At 38.3% G+C, this 24,701-nt stretch overlaps 1 protein-coding gene across 2 annotated transcripts in view; it reads right to left on the bottom strand.

Moving 5' to 3' along the window:
- Positions 1 to 15,058: 15,058 nt before the first annotated feature.
- pou6f2 (POU class 6 homeobox 2) overlaps positions 15,059 to 24,701 on the bottom strand; it is a 132,316-nt gene continuing 122,673 nt past the window's right edge. For both annotated transcript variants that reach the window (XM_064330810.1, XM_064330809.1), the window contains exon 11: positions 15,059 to 20,686. In XM_064330810.1, coding sequence (XP_064186880.1) covers positions 20,182 to 20,686 — 505 coding nt within the window. In that variant the 3' untranslated portion in view covers positions 15,059 to 20,181. The remainder of the gene's footprint in view (positions 20,687 to 24,701) is intronic.

The following is a 24,701-nucleotide window of genomic DNA, read 5'->3' as shown; positions in this document are numbered from 1 at the left end:
AATCATGGAAATGTATCCTGCTTGAAGTCCTCTGTGGTTAGGATTGTGTCCACTTAGTTTCTGCAGCCAGCACTCTGCGCATCTCTTTGGGAGTTTTGCATGACTGCGGCGAATCACAATTCATTAAGGACCCTCAAAACCAAGGAAGGGATGTTAATATTTAATAATGAAATTACTAGGGCCGGTACAAAGGGGCAAATCGAATGGATCGGTGGGCCACTCTGCCTCATTCTATCAGGCTGATGTTACGTAAAACCCTTTCGTGTCTAAAACTGCTAAAAGAAAGGTCTGCTGCTGTGCTTTATTGTCAAGAGTGATGCTTAATATCATGGGAACATATGTGTGGAGCTAAGGCGCACATAGGAGGTATCACAAACACACAGAAAAGGGAGAGGGGGAGGGTAAGATTTGGAATGTGTGGTAAGAAATTGACCTTCAATGGCTGCAGTGAAGTTCTGTGGCAAAAAGTGTCAGAGAAGCTGCATGATTGTATGATTATAAACTTCTTTGGAAGAGACGTTAAATGTGCACTTGATACGTCAGGTTAAAAACTTTCCACTGGGATTATTTTAAAATGTTTTTAAACATTAAAAAAAAAAAAAAAAAAAAAAACCTCAAGCACTGTAATGGTATTTTTCTGAAAATAGACCTGGATGCCTTGAAAGTGTTATAGTGACAGCAGTTGGAATATGATTCTCTCTGAAGCATCAGCAAGTCTGAGAGATGCAGTCAGAGCAGGCTTACCCGTTCGGTTTTATTTGGCACATTTTTTTGTGTTTTCTTTGCTTTTGCTTTCTTTCATTACTTGAAGATGATAAAAAAACATGCATGAAGTTTACTTAGCTATGAAAAAGTGCTCCAATGTTACACATGGCCACGGTAATTGTGTGGAATGAAATATTAACTGGTGGTTGCTTTAGCCTCCCATTCTTGTTAAAAAATCTTGTGTTCTGGAAAGCAAGTCTGCATGATTATTAAATACATACAAAAACTACAAAACAGAGGGGCTAATAACAATTTATTTTTCAAAGATCAAATGTGACTGTAATACCACTACTACTACTACTAATACTACTACTAATACTACTAATAATAATAATAATACATTTTTTTCTTTTTCTGCTGTTTATATACAACATTTAAATGTTTGATGTTTAAATAGAATAATACAGTAAACAAATAATTTATGGCAAAAATAGGGATTTGTATTTTAACAATTTCTCTTAAATTAGGCTATAATATGATCACCAAGAAACTCCAAATTGATTTTCATAATGATTCCATCTACTGCTTCACCAATCAAAATCAAATGTCTAGCTTTACAAGTTCACATAAGAGAAAATAGCTCTTGGATGGACTTTCCAAATGTGTTTTGTTAAATGCAAAGGACAAGTTCACAGTCACAGAAGCTATTATATAAAAGGATAAACTGTTACACTAGCTTTTGAACCTGTATGATTATGTTTTTGCATTTTTCCACGGAGAGTCTGGGTGATATCAATGAGGGATCATCCATTAATGCTATATTTTGACTGGGGCCCCATTTTTATTTTTCATCTATGCACTCATGTCGACAGAATTTTTATGTGACTGAAGCATTTTGTAAAGAAATCCTTGTAATTGTTCAGAGCTTGTGCAAGAACTTTTCCAGCTCGTATTATCTTTATGTTCCAATCACCTCCATGTTAACTGGAATTGCTGGGCAATGTTTGGCAGAATAAAACATGGCAGAGGATTCATGCTGTATCATTGTGGCTGCCGCAATTTCCTGCTTGCGTCTATTTAAACAAAACCCAGTGAAACAAAAGAATGGAGGCCTCATTTATCAGCTTACAAAAATGTAAGTGAGACTGATAGCTTAATTTTCAAAAATGTAATTTATCAAGAAAAAGAAATGATTGCTGCCAACCTTGTAAGCACAACGTTCATCCAATGGATAATGGGCTACATCGTTATTATCAGATAATGATATCCATAGAGATATATTCTAAATATAGTGTATACACTTGCAAGTGTCACAGCATTAACTATTCTCCTGTCATCCAATTATACAGTAAAGCCAGTGTAATAAAAAATGTACTCCAACATGCTTTGGCACAATAAATCAATGCAACATATTATAATGTGCTTTTTATTGATAGCCTATACATAAAAAATAAAGAAATCTGAAGCATATTATGCTGTCATTAAAACAGGATATTATGTTGATAGGTCACATTACATGTCAATTAATATTTTTAAATTTTAAAAATTGCAATTCAGAATGTCATAATTTTGCTGATGGTTTTAGCCAAAGCAACTAACAAACGTACATTACAAATGGTAAGCAAACATTTAAAAAGATAAAGATAAGTAACATAAGTTTAAGATACGGTATGTATACATTACGATCGAGTCAAGGTGCATGTATCAAGATGTACAAGATAAAGGGTTAGTTTAAATGAAATAGAAACACTGAGGTGTAGTCTGGAAAGCTAGACAATGGCGGCATTGCTGATTGATTGTGGAAGGTTGTTCCAGAGTCAGAGAAGAGTCAGGCTGCACAGAGCGGCTGCCAGGTGTTTGAAGAGATGGGACACCCATCTGGAAGGAGGATGCTGAATGAGGAGGTCTGGTTGGGGTGTATGGTGTAAATCATTTTTTGAAGATAGGAAGGAGCAGCCCCTTTCGCAGCTTGGTAGGCCAGCGTGAGAGATTTGAATTGAAGGCAGCTAACAGAAGCTAGAGAAGTATTTTCAGAAGGAGCATGGCTTGTGTGATTTTGGCAGGGTGAAGACCCATCGGGAAGCAGCATTCTGGGCTAGCTGCAGTGGCTTGATGGCACAAGCCAACAAACCAGCCAGCAAGGCATTACAATAGTCCAGATAACAGTTTGCAAGCGCTTAGTACAAATAACCTACTTCCAAGGCTCCCAGATAACATATGATCTTGTTTGTGATTTCAGATCTCAAAGTTTATTTATTTTTTACATATTTGTTTTTACATCCTCCAAATAGGCAAACATCGTCCTTAAGTTTTTTAATTTTAAATCTATAGCATGGTTTACTTCATAAATGTGCATTTAATGTGAATTCACATGAGTACAACAGTAGAACCATTTGTGACCTATTCATGTGACACCAACCATTTGCATATACTTCTGCAAGTCATATGCATGATTAACAAATCAGAACAATGAGAATGTGTACAAAATGTAGGATGATATTCATACAAGTAATGATAAATAATTTTTCAGATAGGATTGGCAGAATTGGATAATGGCCAGAGACTTTCAATTCAGAAATGCCTTTAATACTAACCAGGTTCTTAAAATAAACTCACGTAGGTTTTATTTTTTCTGTCATATGTAATGTGACTCCCTCTTTGAGTCATTACGCCAATGACATTACAGCAATATCCAATTATTTGTCAGGGTGGGAAATGAAAAATCCCTGGACAAAGGGATTTTGATCTTGACCTACATGTGGATGTTTCTTCCTACATATTCTGTCCTATGTTTGCTTCATTGTGTGCATTGTTTAAAGTCAGTATTCGCCCTATTTTGTTCATCCCTGTTTAAAGTTTTAGCAAGGACATATGTTATTTGTGATGACAAACACATTACTCGTTCATAAATATTGCATCCCCCTTTCTTCTTGCTTTGGAAATAAAAAAAGAAATCCCAGCTTTATTTTAAGATTTGCCATATTTCACGGCATGATTTAAGAAAACACAGGAGAGAAAGAAGCGCTGTGGACAAATGCATTTTACCTTGATGAAATGCATTTGCAAGTGCCGGACTACAATAGCCTGGAGAATACTTTAAATTCACAATGGAGTTCGCCGTGCTCGGGAAATGGACTCGGTCCTGCGGCCTAATTCACAGCAACCACACCTTCTGTCCCTGTTCGGAGAGCAAAACAACCAGCCGGGGCAATCACCTGACCCATTTCCATCCAATTTCCACTGCAGAATGTGTTCATTTTCTGCCTAATGGCATGTCATTTTACAGGAGCCTTTGGTCAAGAATTAATCCTGGAATCAAAACAGATTTTCCGGGGAGCAATCTTCCATCAAGTATTGATTTTTTTACACTCACAGAGCCTGTACTCCCTAATTTAACGTGACAGCCAACAGCACAATGTACTGGGAGCACCTTGGCAACTCACAGAAGGAACTTACATTCTCTCTCTCTATGGCTCTCTCTCTCTCTCTCTCTCTCTCTCCCCCTCCCTCCCTCCCTCCCTCTCTATTGCCCTTTTATTCTTTTTTTTTCTTTTTCTCTTGCAAAGTGAATGAAGGATAAAGAAAGAAAGAGCCAAAACAAAGGGGTTCGGTCACTGAGCACGAGGGATGAGTCTGGCCTCTTCTGTTTTAGCTCTAATTATGTTTTCAAGTCGAGCGAGGGCTTGGGCCGGCGAAAACGGAGGAGGAAGAAGAGAGAAGAGCGAGGGGAGAGTGCCGGGGCCATCAGGCGTTATTACGGGACTGTTGACATCTCTCCGTCTTTGAGTGCTTCCCGGCTGTGATTTCCCCCAAGTCATTTTTACAAGAGGAGGAGTGCGAAGAGGGGTCTTATCATAGCCTTGTTAAAAAGGCCAAAGTGGCCACACAGGGGCTTGCTAATGAGAGGGTTAAAGCACAGTGCACTCGGCTGCTTCTCTTCCCTCCATTTTCACCTCTTTTTTCTGGCTGTCATGCACCTCTCCCCTCAAGAATGTAAATGCAGGGTAGGTGTAGAACAAAGGGAAAGAGTGGGAGATGAAAAGGGGGTTCTTATCGGCAACAACATCTAATCAGCATTTTTTTTACATTCACATTGCTCTACAGCATGGTTATTGAGACCTCTCAGAATGGCCATTTATCCTGGTTTAACCCCTTAAGTACTCAAGCCTGAGTGGGGAAATTTGTATTCATTACATTTCTTTATGGTGAAATTTATAATCAATTTGGTGACAAAATATACTCTCTGAAAGTGTTAAAACTCACAGTTCTGACTGTTTTGCGATGTCAATGTTTTACTGTAGTGACAACGGTTTTTTGAAACAGGTGGGGTAATAAAACAAGCTTGGTATGTCCTCACCTTCTATGCATTTTGGAAATCTGCTTATGAATCATGGTAAAGTCAGTATCCTTGTCACAGCAAGGATCCAGCGAATAAAATCGTAGAGTAAAAGTAACTTTTAGTCCTAAAAATGTACGAACTCTGTGAAACTCTATCTCTCTGAGATAACTTTCTTCTTATTTGTGTATGCACATTGTTCCTCAAAATAACAATAACAACTGTTTATGCTCACTGGATTATGCTTCATTAACAGTGTCAAAGGTCTGTACAGAGTTTGGTAAAAAAAAAAAAAAAATTTAATTTTTTTTAAAAAGCCTTCAAATTCTCTGCTCCTGCTTCTTGATGATCATGATCTCCAAAAATGTTTCAAATTACAAGAGTTCATTACGTGAATTTAAAGCTATATCATTCAGTACACATAAATAAGGAGTATGCCTGATTTTGAATAATAAATGTGGCATGTGAAATTGTGGAACGTGTCTGACATGTTGATGGGGGTGGGATATTTGATGAAAACTTAAATCAATGGACCTCATTGGTGCATGTGGTGGCAAGGAGAGAGAAAGGAGAGGGAGAAGGAGGGGGAGGGTGACAGGCAGGGGGAAAGTAAACAAATTTCAGCTCATGTCTTCCACAAGAATATAGTACACAATATATTGGGTTTTACACCTCTAAAGACCCATACTATCATTTGGTTACCAAATGTCCTCCTGGAGTCTCCAAATGGATTTTTTGGAAACCTATCTAGACATAGCTCAGAAAAAAAATGCTGAATGCTCATTTGGCGGTATTGTCATCAGATTTGAACCAAGATTTGTCCAGCATTGTGGCTATGGCTCCAATAAGTTTCTAAGCCTACCAGGCACAGCCACAAGCATCTGCATCCACTCAAAAAAAAAATAGTCCACTTCCACTGTATGTGCTCTTCTGTTATTCTGTTGCTGTCACATTTAGGGTAATTCTACTCTCAGAAAACAAAGTTCCAAGGGCTACCTTTTAGAAGAGACCTGTAGTCAAAAGGGTTCAAGAATAGTAGCCATTTTATTTGGGGTGTGTCTTTTTCAGGTTTGTGTTTAAAAAAGGGGCGCTACAGAAGGGGATAAGATTTCTGCATTTGGCAGAAGGCCAGCATTACTGTTACAGCAAAGAAGTCTTCTTATATAGCTTATTGAGAAAAGTTGTAGTGTAGTTTCCAGAATGGTAAATAGATACCAGAATGGTATCTTTTTCTCTTTGACTCGCATAAGACTAATTTAGGGTGGGCTGTATAATGTATCCCTGCATGTGGTGGTGCAAAATTGTGATGCAGCAGCAGGCATTTTTAATTTCCCAAGTTGAACTTATAGATTGCTAGACAGTTTGATTTGGTCAAATTAACGTTTTGGCTTGCTGGACATAGATCGGTATCATCCAAGTGGGTCTGCGAAGTGTAAATTGAAGAAACAGAGAGGTTTGACTTGGCAGCAGTTCTGCAGAAGGTAATGTAATCCTACAACAGCTGTTCTTATTAATTTTTTTTTTGAGCTGCTGCTGCCACCTACTAATGCTACTACCAGGGACACCACTTCTGCTAGTAAGCCTAGCTTGCCATCTAGTAGGCGTACACACACCACAACAATGCCTTTTGTTTATTGATAGTCAAGTTGGACCTTGTCCAGAAGACGGAATTCGAAGATAGTCAGTTGTGGCCACGTTTGGTTGGAAGAAGTCCGTTGAGGATAAGACACATTTGATTCATATCATGGTGGTGGTATTTTGCACAGCCTAATTGGTGATGCTTTGGTTTTCTTACTGAAATGAGTAGGCCAATCAGTGCAACAAGTTCAGCCCCTAGCTGCCGCACGGTTAGACTAGGTACTGACAGCTCTCTAAAGCTGCTTTCAGATGACAAGAATCAAATGCAAAGCAGCTTTATACCTGCAGCAAGGAAGCAACTGAACACACCTGACTAATCAGAAACACCTGTGAAGCCATTTGTCCCAAACAGTATGTTGCTTTAAAATGGGTGCTAGGGTATGTATAAAAAGGTTCTGCAATTTTTACATTGTGAAATCATTGTGGATTGCAGAGTACAGAGTCAGACATTGTGTTTGAAACATTATGGCGCTCAACCATATTTCATAGCTAATAATCAAGATGCTACAGCAAATATTTATATATTTTTTAAAAGAACATTTTTTTTTCCAGTTTTGCCTTAATTGCTAAGTAATAGCTACCTTGCAACGTAATAACAAGCTTCCAGACTTCCCTGCATGCCACAGCACGTCTCTGCGTGAGACTAAACACAAGTTCTCCCGGGCAAGGAGCTAAGGCCTGCAATGTCACCTGCCCCTTTTGACATTCAAAGCCTCCAACCAAAGTGAAGCGGATCGCGGTTAGCAAGCGGCAGGTTAAATGGACCACGGGCAATCTGCTTTGCCTTTTTCGAGTCAAACGGCGCGCGTTCCTGTAGCCTGAGCCATTGTCTCCTCCGGCACCACAGGCACTTCAGCGATGGATGTGTCAGTGCTAATAGCGGGGCGCAAAAAGAGACTGGGGATCACATGCATGGACACACCCAATTGCCTGCGAGGATTGGTAATTGCAGTTCCAGAGGCGTCTGGAGCAGCTACAGGGAGATGGCTGGGCCGTTAAGTCGACGGAGGCCGCGTTCCAGCGCCTCAACCTTGAAGGAGGCTTCGGGACGGCAGGAGGAAGACGAAGTGCGGAGAGAAATCCAGCGACAGTTCATTTACGGAGAACATCAACCCGAATTGTACGTCATTTCAAAGATAAGTAAATTGAATGCCTCGGCACTGATGGAAAAAAACAACAGGAGTAAAAAAAAAACAAAAAAACAAAGGCAGCAATTTCAAACCATCTGCATCCAGCTTCCATTTCTTTGACTGATATCGAAACATAATCCATTTGGATTGCCAACCTGTCATAAGATTTTCTTCTCTACTCCTTTTTTTTTTTTGCCTTCGGGACAATTTCAATCGGTCACAAGTTTTGCCGTGATTGCCTTGTGTTTGAAGAGGCTTGCTTTGGTAGTCTGCGCCGATCGTAATTATGTTTTAACTTTTGGTGACGAATAGAGACATCGGCTGGTTTGTCTTAGTTTAAAACGTAAATCTAAATCTAGAGTTTCCACTCCCCTTGAAAAAGTGCGTAGATAATAATACAGCTAACCGAATGTACTGTAAATGCAAGGGTCAGAGGTCAAATATATGTTAGTATGATTTTACTGGAATTTTACTGGATTTTACAGCACATGAAATTGTGTGATTTAAAGGCACGTAGCTATACATTATTAAACTATTTTGATTTGAATATGAACTACTTTGAAATAAAATCAATTCATTCTTCAAATTAAATGAAGCATTTAAAAATCTCATTACAATTTTAGAGGGATTGTAAAAATCATTATTTTAAAAAAATCTAACAAGAAGCACAAACCAATGACACTTCCAAATAAACTATATTGTCTTAAATCCTCTATCATACAGTATTTATAACTATAGTTTTGGTGAATGTAATCCCTGTTTGGACATCAAAAAGTAATCAGTGACTGCACTTGGTTCATTCATTTCTGTTATCGAACTGCTGAAGAGTAAAGTTCATGGCAAGGTGTGGCTGCTGTGAAGCAACATTTGAAATGTGTCCACTGATGTCAACAGTGCTTTATTCACCAGCAAAGACAGAGCAAGCGCGCATCACATCTCCTGCATACAAAAGAGCATCAGGCACAGTGTGAGAATAAACACAAAGCCAGTGAATTTGAAACAATCAATCTACTGTACGTGCCCCCCACCCCTCCCCCCTACCCCCCATTCTTCTTGGTCTATCAGCAGCTTGCAGAGGCCAGAGTAGGCCGTCTCTGAAAACTTGCACTTCAGTATATTGCGGTAAATAACGATTGCTTATCATGTTACCATGGTAATAGCCAGAGTGACAAATGCCCCTGCTTCATCCCCTGGTGACAGAGCAGTGCAGGCGGCACCATAACACACTGTAAACTCACACTGCCTGTAGAGGAAGCTTAACGGCTCCCTGCATGGCAAAGACCAGCTCTGTAAATTAAAATCAATGGGGATTGGATTGGGGATGGCTTCAGGAATGCTGTGCCCAGTGGCATGACAGCGAGTCTATGCAGATAAAAGCATGTGCTTTACTGTATGCGTCAGGAATCAGGATCAGTGCTCTCTAGAGCCACTGCTTAGGGGCCCCAAGTAGACAGTCACTGACACTGTACACTGGGGCTGTTTCACCTAATCCCAAATCTCAGGAGGGAATGCTGTTTTAAGAACACCTCCATGGAAAATGTACATCCTTTTAAAAAGTTTATTGATCGTAGTCTTTGAAAGCTGGCTTGCCAGTTACCTGAAAGGACAGCGCATGTGTTTTACAGTAAATGCATGACCGTGAAATGTTTATGAAACAGAAGATGCTTTATTCCCAGTTGTGCACTGAAAGGGGCGATGCTTGCTTTGCCTGTTTTGCTATTTAGCGCTGCCAATACCGTAATTAAACTCATGTTCTTAGAGGAGGATGTTTTCAAGAATTACTTTTTCTGCGATGATTCCATTCATGTGTATCCCACCTGGATACAGGTCCTCCAGCACTGTTTATTTGGATTATGAGATCAGCCAAAGGGCTGAACAGTATTCAGGTAAAACCTACGGTTCACTTGCTTGATGTTCAAAAAAAAGGGATGCCATTTCTATTGACTGACCATGTCTATCCAGGTATGCCCTAATGTATGTGAGTTTAGTCATAAATAATTTCTGTTTTCCTTTCCAACTCCCCACACCCTAGACCCATCCTCAAATGTACGCACTTTTTGTTATTTTTGTTCTGAAATGATCCATCATATATTTGAACTGACGTGGGGAAGTGCTCGGGGTTTGCTGTACCGGATGAACCATGCAGCTATAAACAAAGAGGGATATGATTTAAATCTCTTATGAAAAGTACTTTTGAGTGCTAGAATCAGAGTGATGTACTGCAGGAGAATGTGTGCTAAGATTTAACTCTCATTCATACATATTGATTAATGAGTCAAATGCAGGACTTCATTCAGCATTCGTCCTTAAGTTTAAATTTCTGTGAAAACAAACACAATTTTTTCAAGAATTTATTCAGTTATTGTTTCACTTTACAGAAACGTTTTTTTTAAATAAAACTTTTATTTTCTTGAAAGTAATAGTTGCGTTCTAACTTCTAAGCTTATTTTAACCACTCTTATTAGTGCGTAGATTTTTGTTAATTTAAGAAGAGATGGAGGACCCACCAGACTGTTGCTCTCCAGGACTAGGACAGGGTGCCCCTGGCTAACACTAGTATGTAGTGTTAGTGTTTTACTATTTTCACACAAACCCTTTCATTTGAATCTTGGCTATGACTTGGGATTAAACCATTTTTTCGTTGTCAGTTTTATTCTCCTGCATTGAGCATGAAAATGAACAATTGTTCAAAAATATGATAGAACATGTTCTCTGAAATTTGTGGAGTGACCAAAGCAACATCATTTACATTTTCTGTAAAAGCATTCTCCAAAAAGAATCTAGTTGTATGTTTGCTTTTATTAGCAATACCCTTCATTTCTCATTGTAAATTAAAGAATGATCAACCTGCAAGTGTATTGTTGCAATTGGAGAGAGCTGTGGAACTATACCATTGTATGGATGAACTGTACTTGCACGTACAGATGGACCCTATATAAAATCATCGCATTAAGAAATCAATCAGCAAGAAAGGCAGTGGTTTTATTCATCCTGTTCTTCTGGTAAGTTCACATTTCTGTTAATATGGTAGACCAATGGGAGAAGTGATACTATGTATGACAGCTTGGACCTCTCACAGAGAAACCAAGAGCTGACTGACTGCAGCTTGTCAATTACTGCATGAGGTGAGTTTGGCTGTCCTGGTATAGAGATGGAAAGCTGTCTTTGTGTTAGTCATGGTTGACTTTAAGTGACAGAGAGACATACCTCTCGTCTAACTCCAAGCAAAAAAGGGGTAGTGCAGGCCAGAATGATAGCCATTCATAGTATGAAACTTCTTTGGTGCTCTTTGGAAAAGTTTTGATTATTAAAAGAATTACCATGGATCTGTCAACATACTATAGCACAAACTTCCAGCACATATTCAAAATATCAGAAAGTTCAAAAATATCCCAGAGGTGAAGGCTAGATGCCTATTTTTGTTAACTATTAAAATGGCTTTAGAAAAATGACACAAGTAAAAACAAAATAAAACAAAACAAAGCCTCAAGTTATCTTTTGTTTAAGAAAGTCTGATGCTTGTGGAAGGAAAAAGGTAAAAGGAAGACGAAAACATCGTCAACATCAATTTTCAGGCTACTGTTAATAATTTATGTAGTGTGTTTTTTTATTATTATGATTTATTTATTTACTTTTCTGCCAACCAGTCAGTTTTCAAAGGCTTCATGGGCTAGAAAGCTGTTTCAAATTTTAGGTTGTAGTTTCAAAAGGATTTCATGGGAGAATGTTTTTTATTTCTACTTGTCTCGTTATTGTTATGTGGCAAGGCAAAGAAATGAAACATTGATATGGAATAACCCTGACATATTCCTTTCTATCGACTCTATGGAAATCTAAATGAATTGTTACTGACCCCTGAGGCTTGCTAGCCGTCAGCTTGCTTTTAGGTATGAACTGTATTGAAGGGCTATTCATTGACAGAACAGGCCTTTGTGGTCTGTTCTTGATTTTCAATCATCAGCATTGCTGAGGTGCATAAAACACAAGCCTGGATTGTTAAGGTATCTCACATCCTTTCTTCACTTCACTGTGGAAATGAGATTCATCCTCAAAGAGTGTTTCAGGTTTTAATGAAATATAGAATATCAGTACTAATGGAAAATCAACATCCCGATTGCTAGAAATACCTAGCAAACACTTTTCACAGTACCTTTTTATCACCGCCATCTTATTTGCAGAGCATGTTGTCTTGAATTGCTTATATCATAAAAGTTGTCACCTTTTCCCAATAAAAGGGGACCAGCCTCCAAAAAGAATATACCACAGAATACATGCATTAACCCAGGAGCCATTTCTGTCAAATTCATGGTGCACAATAAACAACAAATGCGAACCAATAATTTAATAGAATATTTTTCCTCAGGCTAAAATGAAATGTTTTAATTCATAATAAAAAAACACAAATACGAATTTATATAAATACATTCTTTGCAAGTGCATTGGTTTTGGTGTAGATTTGTTGGGCCAAATGACACTTCTAATAACGGCTGGTTCTCCTTGGGAAAAAGGCAGACAACGTGACCCGATGTGCCAGATTCAGCGTCAAAGCCGCAGTGGGAACGTTTACGACAGTGTCTGGGAGACCCACACGTCTCAGACAGGGACAGGCACAATCACACCTCAGAGAGACGGGGTGGAGTGGACCTGGCATGCGCGGGGGGAGCACGTCGCCCCCGACGATGACCCTCTCCTCGCGTCTGTCCACATCTGTTGGGCTGGAGTAGCAGATGGATACAACATGTCAGCGGCGTGACCAGTGGTTGGAGGGCCGTAAACTTTGAGTCTGGCCGATTCAGTGACAGGTGGGGGCGGAAGTCTATTAAAAAATCTAGGCCCCAAATCAATATATCCACAACGCCTCACGTCCTTGAGTAATGAAATCAAATGTACTGCTTTTTTTTTTTCTTATGTTCACCACATTTATGGCAGTAACCACCAGACATAATTTTGTGAAAGAATGCAATAAAAGTAATAGTAGCTCAAAGTTAAGGTCAAAGTACTTTGAAATGAGATATATTTTAGAGTCTGTGTCTTTGTATAGCTCTGTGGTATCATAGAGAACAATTTACTCAAAATTTAGTTTCACGGTCTATCAGTACTGATCATATAATTATTGGACATATTACTTCTGATCTCTCAAATGTAAAGATTCATTTTATTTTATTGAATTTTAATGAATGCTATTTTTTTCTATTATTTTGAACATTGTTTTTATCTGGAAAAGGGTGAACACACACTCCTCATCCACCTTTACAATGGACCCAATGTTCAATTTTCAATATTACAAATACATGCTTTTGGAAAACAAAGAGGAAAATTAGCTTACCTTCTCCATTCGACCTGTTTCATATCTTCCACCCAGCCAATATATTTCTTACTTCATATAACATTATATCTGGGAGAGTAGCAGCAGCCTACATGACTTGGAGTTCCTTAATAAAAGAGTAAGAGAGTGAGAAAACAGACTTTTCTGTGCATGCAGTTCAGAGCAAATACTAGGGTCTTAACTAAGAGGCACCTGATGAATCTATATAAAGGCTTTCCAATCAGTTACAACCCTGTAGAAAACAGTTATGTCAAACTGTACTGGACACAATTGCCAACATCAAAATCAATGAATCCTTTTGTTTGGTTTGGGTCAAATTGACCCGATTTAAACTTTTAATGGAAGAGGAATGATATTTTTGAGAGACACATTCCATAACCATTGACTAAACCAGTGTTCACTTGGTTCTTATTCCATGTTTGCATTTGTCATCTGTATTTGCTTCATCATCTGTATTTGCTGTATGTCTTTTTGCCTATTTGGTTTCTTAGAATATCATAAGATAAAGATGGAAAAAATTGAGGATTTCAATATCAATAATCTACTGCATAAAAACCTTGTTTCATTGTAATTTTTTCACAGATAAACATTATTTATGCCCCCTGCCTTCATTATAGTGGATCTTTAAAAATATAAATCACGTCTTTATCACAAATGAATGACACTTTCATCGTTAAATGTGGATAGCAGAGGAAAATGGCAACCATTAACCATATATATATAGTTTACATTACTTGGAATTGAGATAACAGTAATATATATTGAGTATATTTTCATAAATTGCATTTATTTCTTTAAAATCATTGTATGGGTATATTTGACCCAGGCTAATAGTTTCACAGGTGGTAATAAGTAAACAGAACACAAGGGTTAATAAAAATGATCTAAAAAATACAAAAATAGTTGATTGTATAAGGTAAACTATAGGCACACCTAGAATAAGTGTTGGAAAGCACTTTGAAGTGTTACCAAGTAAGCAATGCAATGTCTGAGCCAAATCTACCTGCCATTGGTATTTGGACACCAGAATCAATCCGATAACTTATCATTGACCACATTCAGTACTGCATTTTCCACACAACCCACCTTCTGCAGCCTGCAGGCAATAACTTCCCTAAAAAAGCGCTCCAAAGAAAGGTTTTGTGGGCATGGTCCATCCTTATCCCCCTCTTAAAGAGACATAAATGTAACACTGTCTCGGCTTCGAAGCGGAGGGGCAGTGTGTGGGGCAGGGATGTCAATATAGCCTGTGCATCAGTGTCTCAATGTGTTTCAGTGAGTTATGTGCTCCATCACCAACCTCTTCTCTGCCACTGACAGTTGGCCGTACCATCAACTGCTCCATCAAGACCAAGACCAAGATCAATACAAGGCAATATAAGGTGTGTTTTAGAGTTATTAGGACCACACGAAGAGGGGTGTGCTAGAGAGTTTTGGGCATGTTTTAAAGCTACTGTTTGGATGCAGTTTGGTCAGATTACATATAAACAGCTTTTACGATGCTCTAAATGCTTTGTTACGAATTCATGCCTTACATTAAAAATGTTATACAATTTGGACCTTATAAATTACTAGATTGATTAACATAACATTAAATAAGTAATTTTGGGTATGTTCACCTGACCCAGAAACTTTAATTTAAATCAAATGTTTTATAATGCAGTTAAATGTTTTCACTTTCTGGCTATTGACACAATGCTGTATCATTGTGGTTTCATTTACATTAAAAATAATTCCACAAGGAAGGTCATCTTCAGCATAAATGACAACTGATGAACGTTCGGCATGTGCAAAGGCAGGAGAATGAGATGGGAGCATATACTTGCCATAAGAAGGACGGTCAGAACCAAGCGCTTGACCCCTGTAAAATGCGGACAAACACGGAACCACAGCAGCCCGGAGAAAAAAAGCAAATACTAAAACTGACCTTTCATGTCAAACAATTATTTATTATTTATGGTACAAATAAAGGTGACAGACTTGAAGCTGTTCAGAAATACACAAAGTGCAGCTTTACTGACCATACAGATATTGCTCTAGAGATTAAGTACAGTTTTCAGTCTATAAAATTTAAAGCAACCTGCACAGGTTCATCAGCTTTGGTTTCAAGGTCTTGAGCAGTAGTAAGATTTAGTTATTTCTTAATCCAGTTTGTGTATGTTTGTGTACATTTGAATGTGTTTCATTAAAAAGCATTTTTTTAAATAATCAATTCAGGTCACAAAGCATTCTATGTCCCGAATAAAGCCCTGATCATGTTAAGAACAATAACAATAACTGCAACAATGGATATACACAAACCACTCAATTTCAAATGAATCAAGCTGGTCAAACCACTGAAGTAGCAATAAAAATGATCTCAAATTATAAGGAAAACTATAGGATCACATTCAAGGAAACGTTTTTATACAGTGTTCAGTGTATCTATGCAGGAGCCAAGACAGAGATTGAGTAACTGAAAGGAATTGGCAGACAGATGTTTTGAAGGACAGAACTTCCTCTGGTGTGATTTTTTTTTATTTTTACAAATAGTAGATTGTGAATGTAATGGCTTACAGTTATCATTATCATTCTCAGTGTGACAGAGGCTTAAAATGGGGCACTTCCAGGAGACTGAAAGTGAACAGTGTACCTCGCACAGCCTAAAAAGGACAACAGAAAGCACATAAAAACCAAAAATTCAAAAAAAGAACACCAATCTCATAGGAGAGCTATACAAGTGACCCTGGCAACCATTTCACTGAAGTAAAACAAGTGTCGTACATAATCTCAATTCAGAAACAAGCCCCTCCCCCTGGATGACAAGAAAACACTACTTACAAACATATACAGAAGTCTTTTTTTTTTCTTCTTTTTTTCTTTTCTTACTTCTAAACAGAGTGTTTTTATGGCATTGTTCACTGGGGACTAGTACAGTGCTGAGGTAAAATCTTTATGATCCATTTATCTATTCATTCATTTTCTTTAAATAACAGTTTAATATTGCAAGATTGTCAGCGACATTAAGCCATATCTCTGTACAATGTGCATATACCTACGATACATTGAGCTTTGGTCCAGCATTTATAAGACAAACAAAGGCAAAATTCTTTTCTTTATTTTTTGGTTACAGCTTCATTGTTAAGCCTCTCTACTTGTCCACAATATATTTTCAACCAGATTACCAGTTCTCTTTGATTGTATAGTGAGGGGAGAGTTACAGAAAAATAAAAGACAGAGTGAGAGAGAGAGAGAGAGAGAGAGAGAGAGAAGAAGAAGAAGAGGGAGGAGAACAATTAGAAGAAGAAGAAGAAGAAGAATAATAATAATCATTTTAACAGAAATGAACAGGTATTTATACAGATTTTATTCGCGCATCATGATGAATGAAATCTGCACAAAAGCTTGATGGCTAGCAGAGGATGTTTGCCATGACAGTGAAATGTTGTTGAAATGCACATTTCCTGGTAGCTATAGGGGGTCTTTTGCACCACTGACACAGAAAGAATAAATGGAGCTGTAATCTACAGCAATTTGCCAGAACTTTGTGAGAAATAAACATGTTTCTTTGCCACCATTTCCCAGTCAAGGTGCTTTTAGCCTAAAGCAATAGAAGAGTAAAACCCTCAATACCGACAGCAATGTTGTGAAGCATCTGACCCTCTCCACCTTTTCTGAATCTAACATCACAGTAATGGCTTTGTGAATAAGTTACTCATAATGGAAAGAATTATGAGTAATGAGTACTGGCTGAACACGGTGTATAATAGTTACATAACCAAAAGTACCATTTGGCAGTAGGATTACGTCTTGGCACTTCACTTAAGCACTATTTCACAGCAGCACTGTAAATTACATGTGCTTTCTTTACAGGGTGCCCTTGCTATTTTCACAATGATTTATCATGTTTTGTGTTGAGAGGATTGTACAGTCAGTTTAAGTTTTCCAGAATACAAAAGTTGGGTCCCATGTAAAATCTTTTGTAATGGATTTTTTGGGCTATTATTGATATTTCACTTGGCTCAATTTAAACATTGTCTACAATGTTCACTGCCTCAGAACCAATCCCTACATCAAGAAAAATACACAGTATCTGCAAAGGGGAAAGCTTCAACCAGTCTTCATGCTTAAGTCCAAACTGCGAAAGAGTAAGTAATTCGAATACCACACAGGACAATATCTTTAATGCCCATAAAGGTCTGATCCCATAGGAATCACCTAGAGTGAGTCTCTCTGACAGCCTATGACGATGGTGGCCTGAGGTCCTACTTAGGACTTCAGGATGGTGTGGCCTTGAGAGGTGAGATCCAGGTGAGGGAAGAGTGCTAGTAATGACACAGGGAAGCTAGTCTCTCAAACTCAGAAGAAGTCATGAGATACAGCCGGGGATACAGTAGGCCCAGCAAGCTTGGTGTGCGGCTGACTGAAAAAAAAACAGCAAAATAATTAAGCTTCAAGAGTTCATTTATGTTAAAACCTAACGTAACAAAACTGAAATCTACTCACACAACTCACATCTTCAGTAAAGATGCTGATAAATAAATCGATCAATACGTACACAAATAAACAAATACTGAAGTAAAGCTAGTTTTCCCAAATGCAGATGCAGATGTATCACCTCCTTCCTAGCCTCTCTTGTCTTTGTAGCATATAATGGCATAAATCTGCAGAAAGGCCTACAGAAATTGTGTTGCATGTCACTGGCCCTCATCTGTACAATAGCAGTAGGGTATGTATTGAAGGACAGCTGTGGCCAGTTAAAGCTAAAGTGGCCTGATTATTCTTTTTGAAAAACCACTACCATACTTATGACACGCCGGTACAATGCCTGTGAATGTGCCTATAGCCTATAGCTCAATCATAACTGCACATTGACACTCAATAATTATACGGTATAACCAACGATAACAATGTTCTTCTCAAAATGGCTGTGCATCGGTAACCCTAGAACACAACTGACTACTTAAATTAATTGGCAGTACGAAAAGGGAGCCATGTTGTTATTCGTTCTGTCTTCTAGTTTGAAGAGCAAGTAACGTCTATTTTATAGCAAGCCTCAATAGGGGTGGTGAAGAATGTATTGTGTAGGTTTCAAGAAATTAATGGTTAAAAAAGTGAAATGTTCACCAGGCGAGTGGACTCCTGCTACACAATGAATTAATTCACTATAAAACAAAAAAGCACTCTAACAAGAATAAATCACCATATTTGTGTGATGTGAAGGGATTACAACACTAATATTGCATTCAGAGTGGTTAAAATAAGCCCATAGCTACTGCCTTGAAGTAGCAACCTCACTCAGCTGAATATTCTTTAAAATCAATGCACAAAAAGCTGAGACATAAACATAACTTCTAACTCAGTCACTTGACGAAGAAATTAAAAACCAAACAATGAGATACAAAAAAAATAAATAAATTAGGAAATTGGAACTCCATTAACAAAGGTGTTCTGGAAGTACATTTCTTTAGGTAAAGCCAGGGAAAAACAATTTTGCTGAATACTGGCACACTTTCTGGTATAATGTCAAACCTGCAATTGCCATTGGTCACACAATCCTTGTGTGTTGTTTACTACCAATGTCATAGTTTTTTTTTAAATCTGTTTTTACTTGAAACCTAGCCTCTATTGAAGCTCAGTAGGGTCGGCCAGGGTTAATTTTGTAAAGCAAAAGCTATATATAAAGTTACATTAAAGAGAGAAAGTGGAACTCAGAAACTTTAAGGAAATCTTTGAGGTGGCTTCAACTCAAGGGCTTCTTTGCACTTTCAGAGCATTTTCTACATCTGTCAGAACTGAGAGCAAATTTCATTTGACATGATGATGTATTTTTTCTCCTAAAGAAATGTAATTTGGCATTCCGGCGACCTCTCTCTTTGTGTGGTTGAATACAGCATATAAAATACACCTGAATTTCATCAGTGAGCATAAAGGGAAAAAAATGAGTTTAAAGACATAAAAAGGAATAAGCAATAAAAAAAATCTTGTGGTGTTTTTTGGCCAAGGTTGAATCTGCACAAGTCCTTGGGCCCAGAAATATATTCTTTGGCTATCAGGCTTTGGCAATAGAACAGAATTGCTCCAGATACCACAAGAGTGGTACTGGGTTAACACACTGAAGGACAAGCAGAAACAAAACCCCTCTCTAGATCCACCATTGGAAAATTCCCTTGACATTTTGGACCAGGCTCCTGTTTATTATCTTGCTCCCACACATAGACAATCTTATAAAATTAATAAATACCTGTACAATTTTTACAAAGCCATATTGTGACTGAAAGAATGTCAACATAAAGGAAACTATTGACACGGCATTGCTGACATGGCAGCAATGTCAATGATCGGTCAGTATGTTGACGTAACACTGTAGGTTTGAATAATAAAACAAGAGAACACCATTGATATTTACATATAAACACAAGCACTCAACTTGTGGTCCAAGTCTAGTGAGACATGGGACTAAAACATAAAAAAACATTACCCAAGCCCAAACATTGTTATTCAATTTTTTTTTTTTTTTTGTGAGTACAAATGTAAAAATTTATAACACATTTACACCTAAAAAAAGAAATTGTTATCAGGATTTTAATGCAACAAACTTTGGTTAATAGTTATGTTTTTTTGTTTTTTTGTTTTTGTTTTGTTTGTCCTTTATCTCAGGATAATTTCTCGATTACGTCCTGAAATGAGGCATCTAAGAAGAGTCAATTTTTCGGTTATTCCTCAAAGCAGGCTTGGCAAAACCACCGTAAAACCACTTGTGAACCTCTTTCATGTGATTTCCTTTGTACATTTTCAGAAAAAAAAAACTATTTGCCCCATGTTGTTTTTGGTTTTTGTTTGGTGTTCAGTCCTTTAAGCAATTGCTTGTAGCAATTACTGACAACATTGGTGAAGTTGTATTTGCAGTCTTTGTTAATTGTTGTATTATCAAGTTGTCATTGCAGAAGAAAAATAGTATTCAGCAGTGACAGTCCTCAAATGGTTCTTAGTCTATAATCAGCTGGGATTGTTCCTTTTATATTTGGGAATTAGTGTTTGCTTTCCGTTGAGTTTTGGTATTTGTTTCACGGGTGCTCCTCCATTGAGTCAGTGAGCGGGTCCATCGGGGCAGCGGAGACGAGCTCTGGCTGTTTTAGCCGCTTTATCGTGTTTTTAAGCGCTTGCCTCTTGTTGCAAAACCAGACGCGGACGACTTCCCGGTCATAGTTCAGTTTTTCCGCGATTTCCGTCATTTCCTGACCAGAGGGGTGCGTGTTCTTCTCAAAGTGGCTGTTGAGAATCTCCAGCGCTTGCGGGGTGAAAGAGGTCCTCCTCTTGCGCTTTTTAGAGGGCTCGCTGCCGATAAACTCGGTCAGGTTCTGCATTCCGGAGCGGTGGCGGGCCTCGGCCTCGGCCATCCAGCGCTCAAGAACGGGCTTAATCTTCTGGGCGCTTTTTGGGGTGATGTCCAACTTCTCGAACCTGGCAGGATATAAAAGGCCAGGGTTCAGTTTGGCTGTCAGACTGCTAGCTATAGTGTTCTCTTGGGCTTCCTGTGGTAGGAAAAAGTGGCTTCTCAGGATGGTGTGTCTGGGGAGAATTGAGAGAGAAGAATCTTACTCGGGTGCCCTGACAGGACAAAGGATGTCCTTTCTGCCTTGGTGACTCGGGAGGGGCCTCCTTAAGGTTCTGCTGAGTGGACGACATTTCGGGAGACTTCCAGCACATCGGGAAACACAAATTTGTCTGCCGACCCACCGACCAACCAGAACGTGTTGGTGATGGCGGGCACTACATTCAGCAAAATTTGACTAGCTGTTTTTCCTTTGTATTTTATGAAACAGCATAAAGCATAAAGCTTTATCAGCATGAAGCTCCAGGGCACTCTGTAACTGCCGACATGTGGCCCTACAGCTCAGATCCAATGATGTGTGTGTCCTTGATCCACACAGGCAGGCCCTTTACAAGGAGACCCCTCCATAGACTGGCAGAATATTTTGAAACGGACCAAGGAATAGACATACAGCTGACTTAATTAATGTCAATCAAAGACTGCTTAAGCACTGAAATTGTCAGCTACAAAAATGTATTTACAGTACTGAAGCAACAATTAATTTAAGCATCCAATGAAAGTGAATCAGCACGAAAAAACATTTGCTTTCTGCATGAAACCATTATTCATTAAAAACAATGACCAGAAAACAAAAAACGAAAATAAATTTAAATAAATTGTCTGATAGGCAGCACATCATGCACTGAAATAAGTTAACCGCAATTTATTTGTAATAGCGCCTTTAATTATTCATGCAAGTACACATTATATTTCTTAAAATTTCTCAGTATCCCCACATAATGTGATCTCTCATTGAATGTTTAATGTGAAAACATTTCCTTCCCTAAATCTTGCATATGCTGACCACTTCATGAGGGCCAGGCATGTTTAATTTTTACATTGTTTACATATAATACAATATAATGAAATAGTACAGGGTAAAAATACTGCATAATAAAAATATAATCATAACAATAATATGAAAGTAATGCCATAATTTTGATAATCACACTCCAATATACTGTTATAGGACCCCCTTTAGCTGCTACTCATGCAACAACTAGTGGAGTCATCTGAATCTTTGAATGCAACTTGAATTGTATTGTAATGAACAGACTGGAAATTCTGGAAAGTCCCACAGACAATATATTCAAATGGAAAAAGATGAGAGTTTGAGGTGCTCATTAATATCAGTTGATTATATAGCAGCCCTCTTAGTCACTGGTCATTGGTCGTTACATTCTTCATGTCTTATTGCATGAATAGTGCATGAAACCATGGTGACAATTCCATTGAATCTCTTGGGAGGACGAAGCGAGTGGGGGGGGGGGGGGGATGTTGCAGTGGGGTTCTCTTATGAAGTGCAATAAAGGCCCGCGTTGGACTGCAGTTTCAGCTGCCTGGTCTTTAATGAGGTTTTGGTCACATGTCAAACTGTAGGGAAGTGCTGCTGGGGGGATGATCTTTTTATTCGCCGTAGAACCATCGGTCTCGGGCCTGCAGAGTCTGCCCTAGAGTGGACGTCTTTGATGGAATCTAACAGGCAGGTGAACAGACACCTCAGAGCCAGGCCAAGGCCCTCTCGGAGTTACTGGAAGTATAAAAGCCTTTTTTTTTTTTTTACTGGTGGTGCTTGTTAATCTGAACAGAGGGGAACTGAGAGGCAAGTCTATGCACCCTGCGGGACATTTTTGTCAAAAAAATAAAAGAAAATAAATCCCAGTACCTAAAGGCTATCGATGCCTTTCGTGGGCCCTGGTAGCTGGGCTACGAGCTGCAGTTTGGGCACCCCTCGCTGGCATTATTTATAACCCCCGTCTCCAAAGGCAGTGAGAGTACACCGCTGTTCTGCGGGGAATACGTTAGCAAATATATGAGGCGGAGTGAAAAGATAGGACATTTCATGGATCAACGAGAGCCAAATCCACTTAAATGAACGGAGAGCTGCTCTCCTGGCTTTTCAGTAACAAGCCCGTCCTGCAAGTTGATGCCCAAGGGGGAAAATAAGAGAAATTTGTTTTTTTTCCCCCTTCCTATCCCCTATGCTTTTAGAAGTACTCCTGCCAGCCCATGCATAAACATGTGCTAAGTGTAGCCATTGTTGATGGACTTTAGTTATAACTACTTAACCTTTTAAGCACCGATAGGGCCTTGACAGTTAGTGGTTATCATGCTCTTTGGGTACGACGAGGCCTCATTACCATCAGAATTGAAGAGACAGCCAGGAGGCATTAACTAGACATGAAAGGAACTCAACCAAAAGCGGACGTGATGAAATATATATGGCTGAATACCCACATTGCGCTAATTTGTTACATAAAATATGCACAGCAGATTCTTAAAAATGGTTTTGTCATAAATGTACAATGTAAAACATTGATGAGATGTGCATGTTTAAGGGTGAGTAAAAGTGGTAAGTTCATAGAACGTTTAAAACGTGGCAGAACATTTACCGTCGTTAAAAGTTCTCCTGACATTGACTGGTGTTAAAAGAAGTGTGCAATGGTGTGGGATCAAACTTTCAGCAGTGACGCCGAGCAGAGGCCCAGCACATCACGGATAGCGTGAATTCACTGCACAATGCATCATGGGAAGGCACACGCTTCGGTTTCAATTGCTTGAATACGCTTAGGAGGTTAAATTATTCTTCACAAATAGGGGTGATGCATTTTGTTAAATTCATAACTCAATATCAGGATGTTAATTCATCGATTCAATAATTCAAGTAATGAATAATGGGGCGCATTCCTGGTACTCAGATGAGATTCAATATGAAATGTTTACCAGCATTTTAAGATGCATGACCATTCATGAGTGCATGGAATATCTTTGAATCGGTCAAATGTAGCCATTAAGACATTGCACATAAAATCATTTTATTTAGTGTGTACTGTGTTTTAATATCACATGCTGGGAGTAGAGGTCCAATAACCTAGAAAAAATATTTTCAATAAAAATATAAAATGAATTGTTGGGAAATGTCATTTAATAAATGCTCATTCTAAAATCTTGAATGCAAGTCCACTCAAATGATTCAAATCAATTGAAAATATAATCAAACTGAATATGGAAAATGAGCTTTATATAATAAAGGTTAAAATATGTCTGTTATTTCTACACCACTGAGTGCATTAATGTGATAATTGATGAGAGGCTTCCTTCCACAGGCTTCCTATTTTCCCCAGTCTTTAAAAGTCTACAGCCAGCGTCAGCAGTGACTAAATTACATCAAAGCAGTCCATGTTAGACAACACAGAGTTGGTTGTCTTGTGAAATGTTCAAGGAAGTGTAACCTCAAAAGACAGGCCATCTGTCTCTTTAACAAGGCAAATCACCTGTTCGGTTTTGTAATGGCCTTTAATGTACGTTATAAATATTTAAATTATGCAACATTTTAAATCTTTTATGCATGATTTTAGAACATGTGCGCTAGTTTGAAGAGCCCACCTTCTGAGAACGAGACTAAGCTCCTCCGAGCAATTTCAAATTTTATTCGCGTGCTGACGTTGATTTGATGAAATTTTTAAAAGCACATGGTAGCAGCGTGTCGCCCGCAGTAAGCAGCACAAGTCGTCAGTAAAGCGCATGCATTTTAAAACTGCATTAAAATGAATAAATAAATAAATAAATAAATAAATGAAATTGTTGACAGTTGATGCATACTTTAGCTGGCGTTGACAGATAGCAGAGAAAGCTAATGTGACAAAGACGAAGGTCATGCAGCTTCTCATGAAATTTCACATGGGTTCTCTTAGAAGTATCTCAAACTATTATATGGCTGGACACAATTTATAATAATCCATAATATTAATACTTTATTAGTTTATATTAGTATCTTCATTCTCTTAAAACCTTTTTGTTTAACTCTGTGTTTGAAGCCTTTATATTATTATTATAAAATTATTCCAAGCGCAATATGAGACTGTATCCATGATCAAAACTTTCTATTAAACAACTTCAAATATACACAGATTTCATAATATTATTAGACACACTTCTTTTCAAATGACTGCTTACATTTGATTTATATTTTCCCATTTTATATTTTGCTTA

This window comes from Anguilla rostrata, chromosome 4, assembly GCF_018555375.3.
Source record: "Anguilla rostrata isolate EN2019 chromosome 4, ASM1855537v3, whole genome shotgun sequence".
NCBI classification, from domain to species: Eukaryota; Metazoa; Chordata; class Actinopteri; order Anguilliformes; family Anguillidae; genus Anguilla; species Anguilla rostrata.
This window is presented reverse-complemented; position numbering and strand designations above follow the sequence as displayed.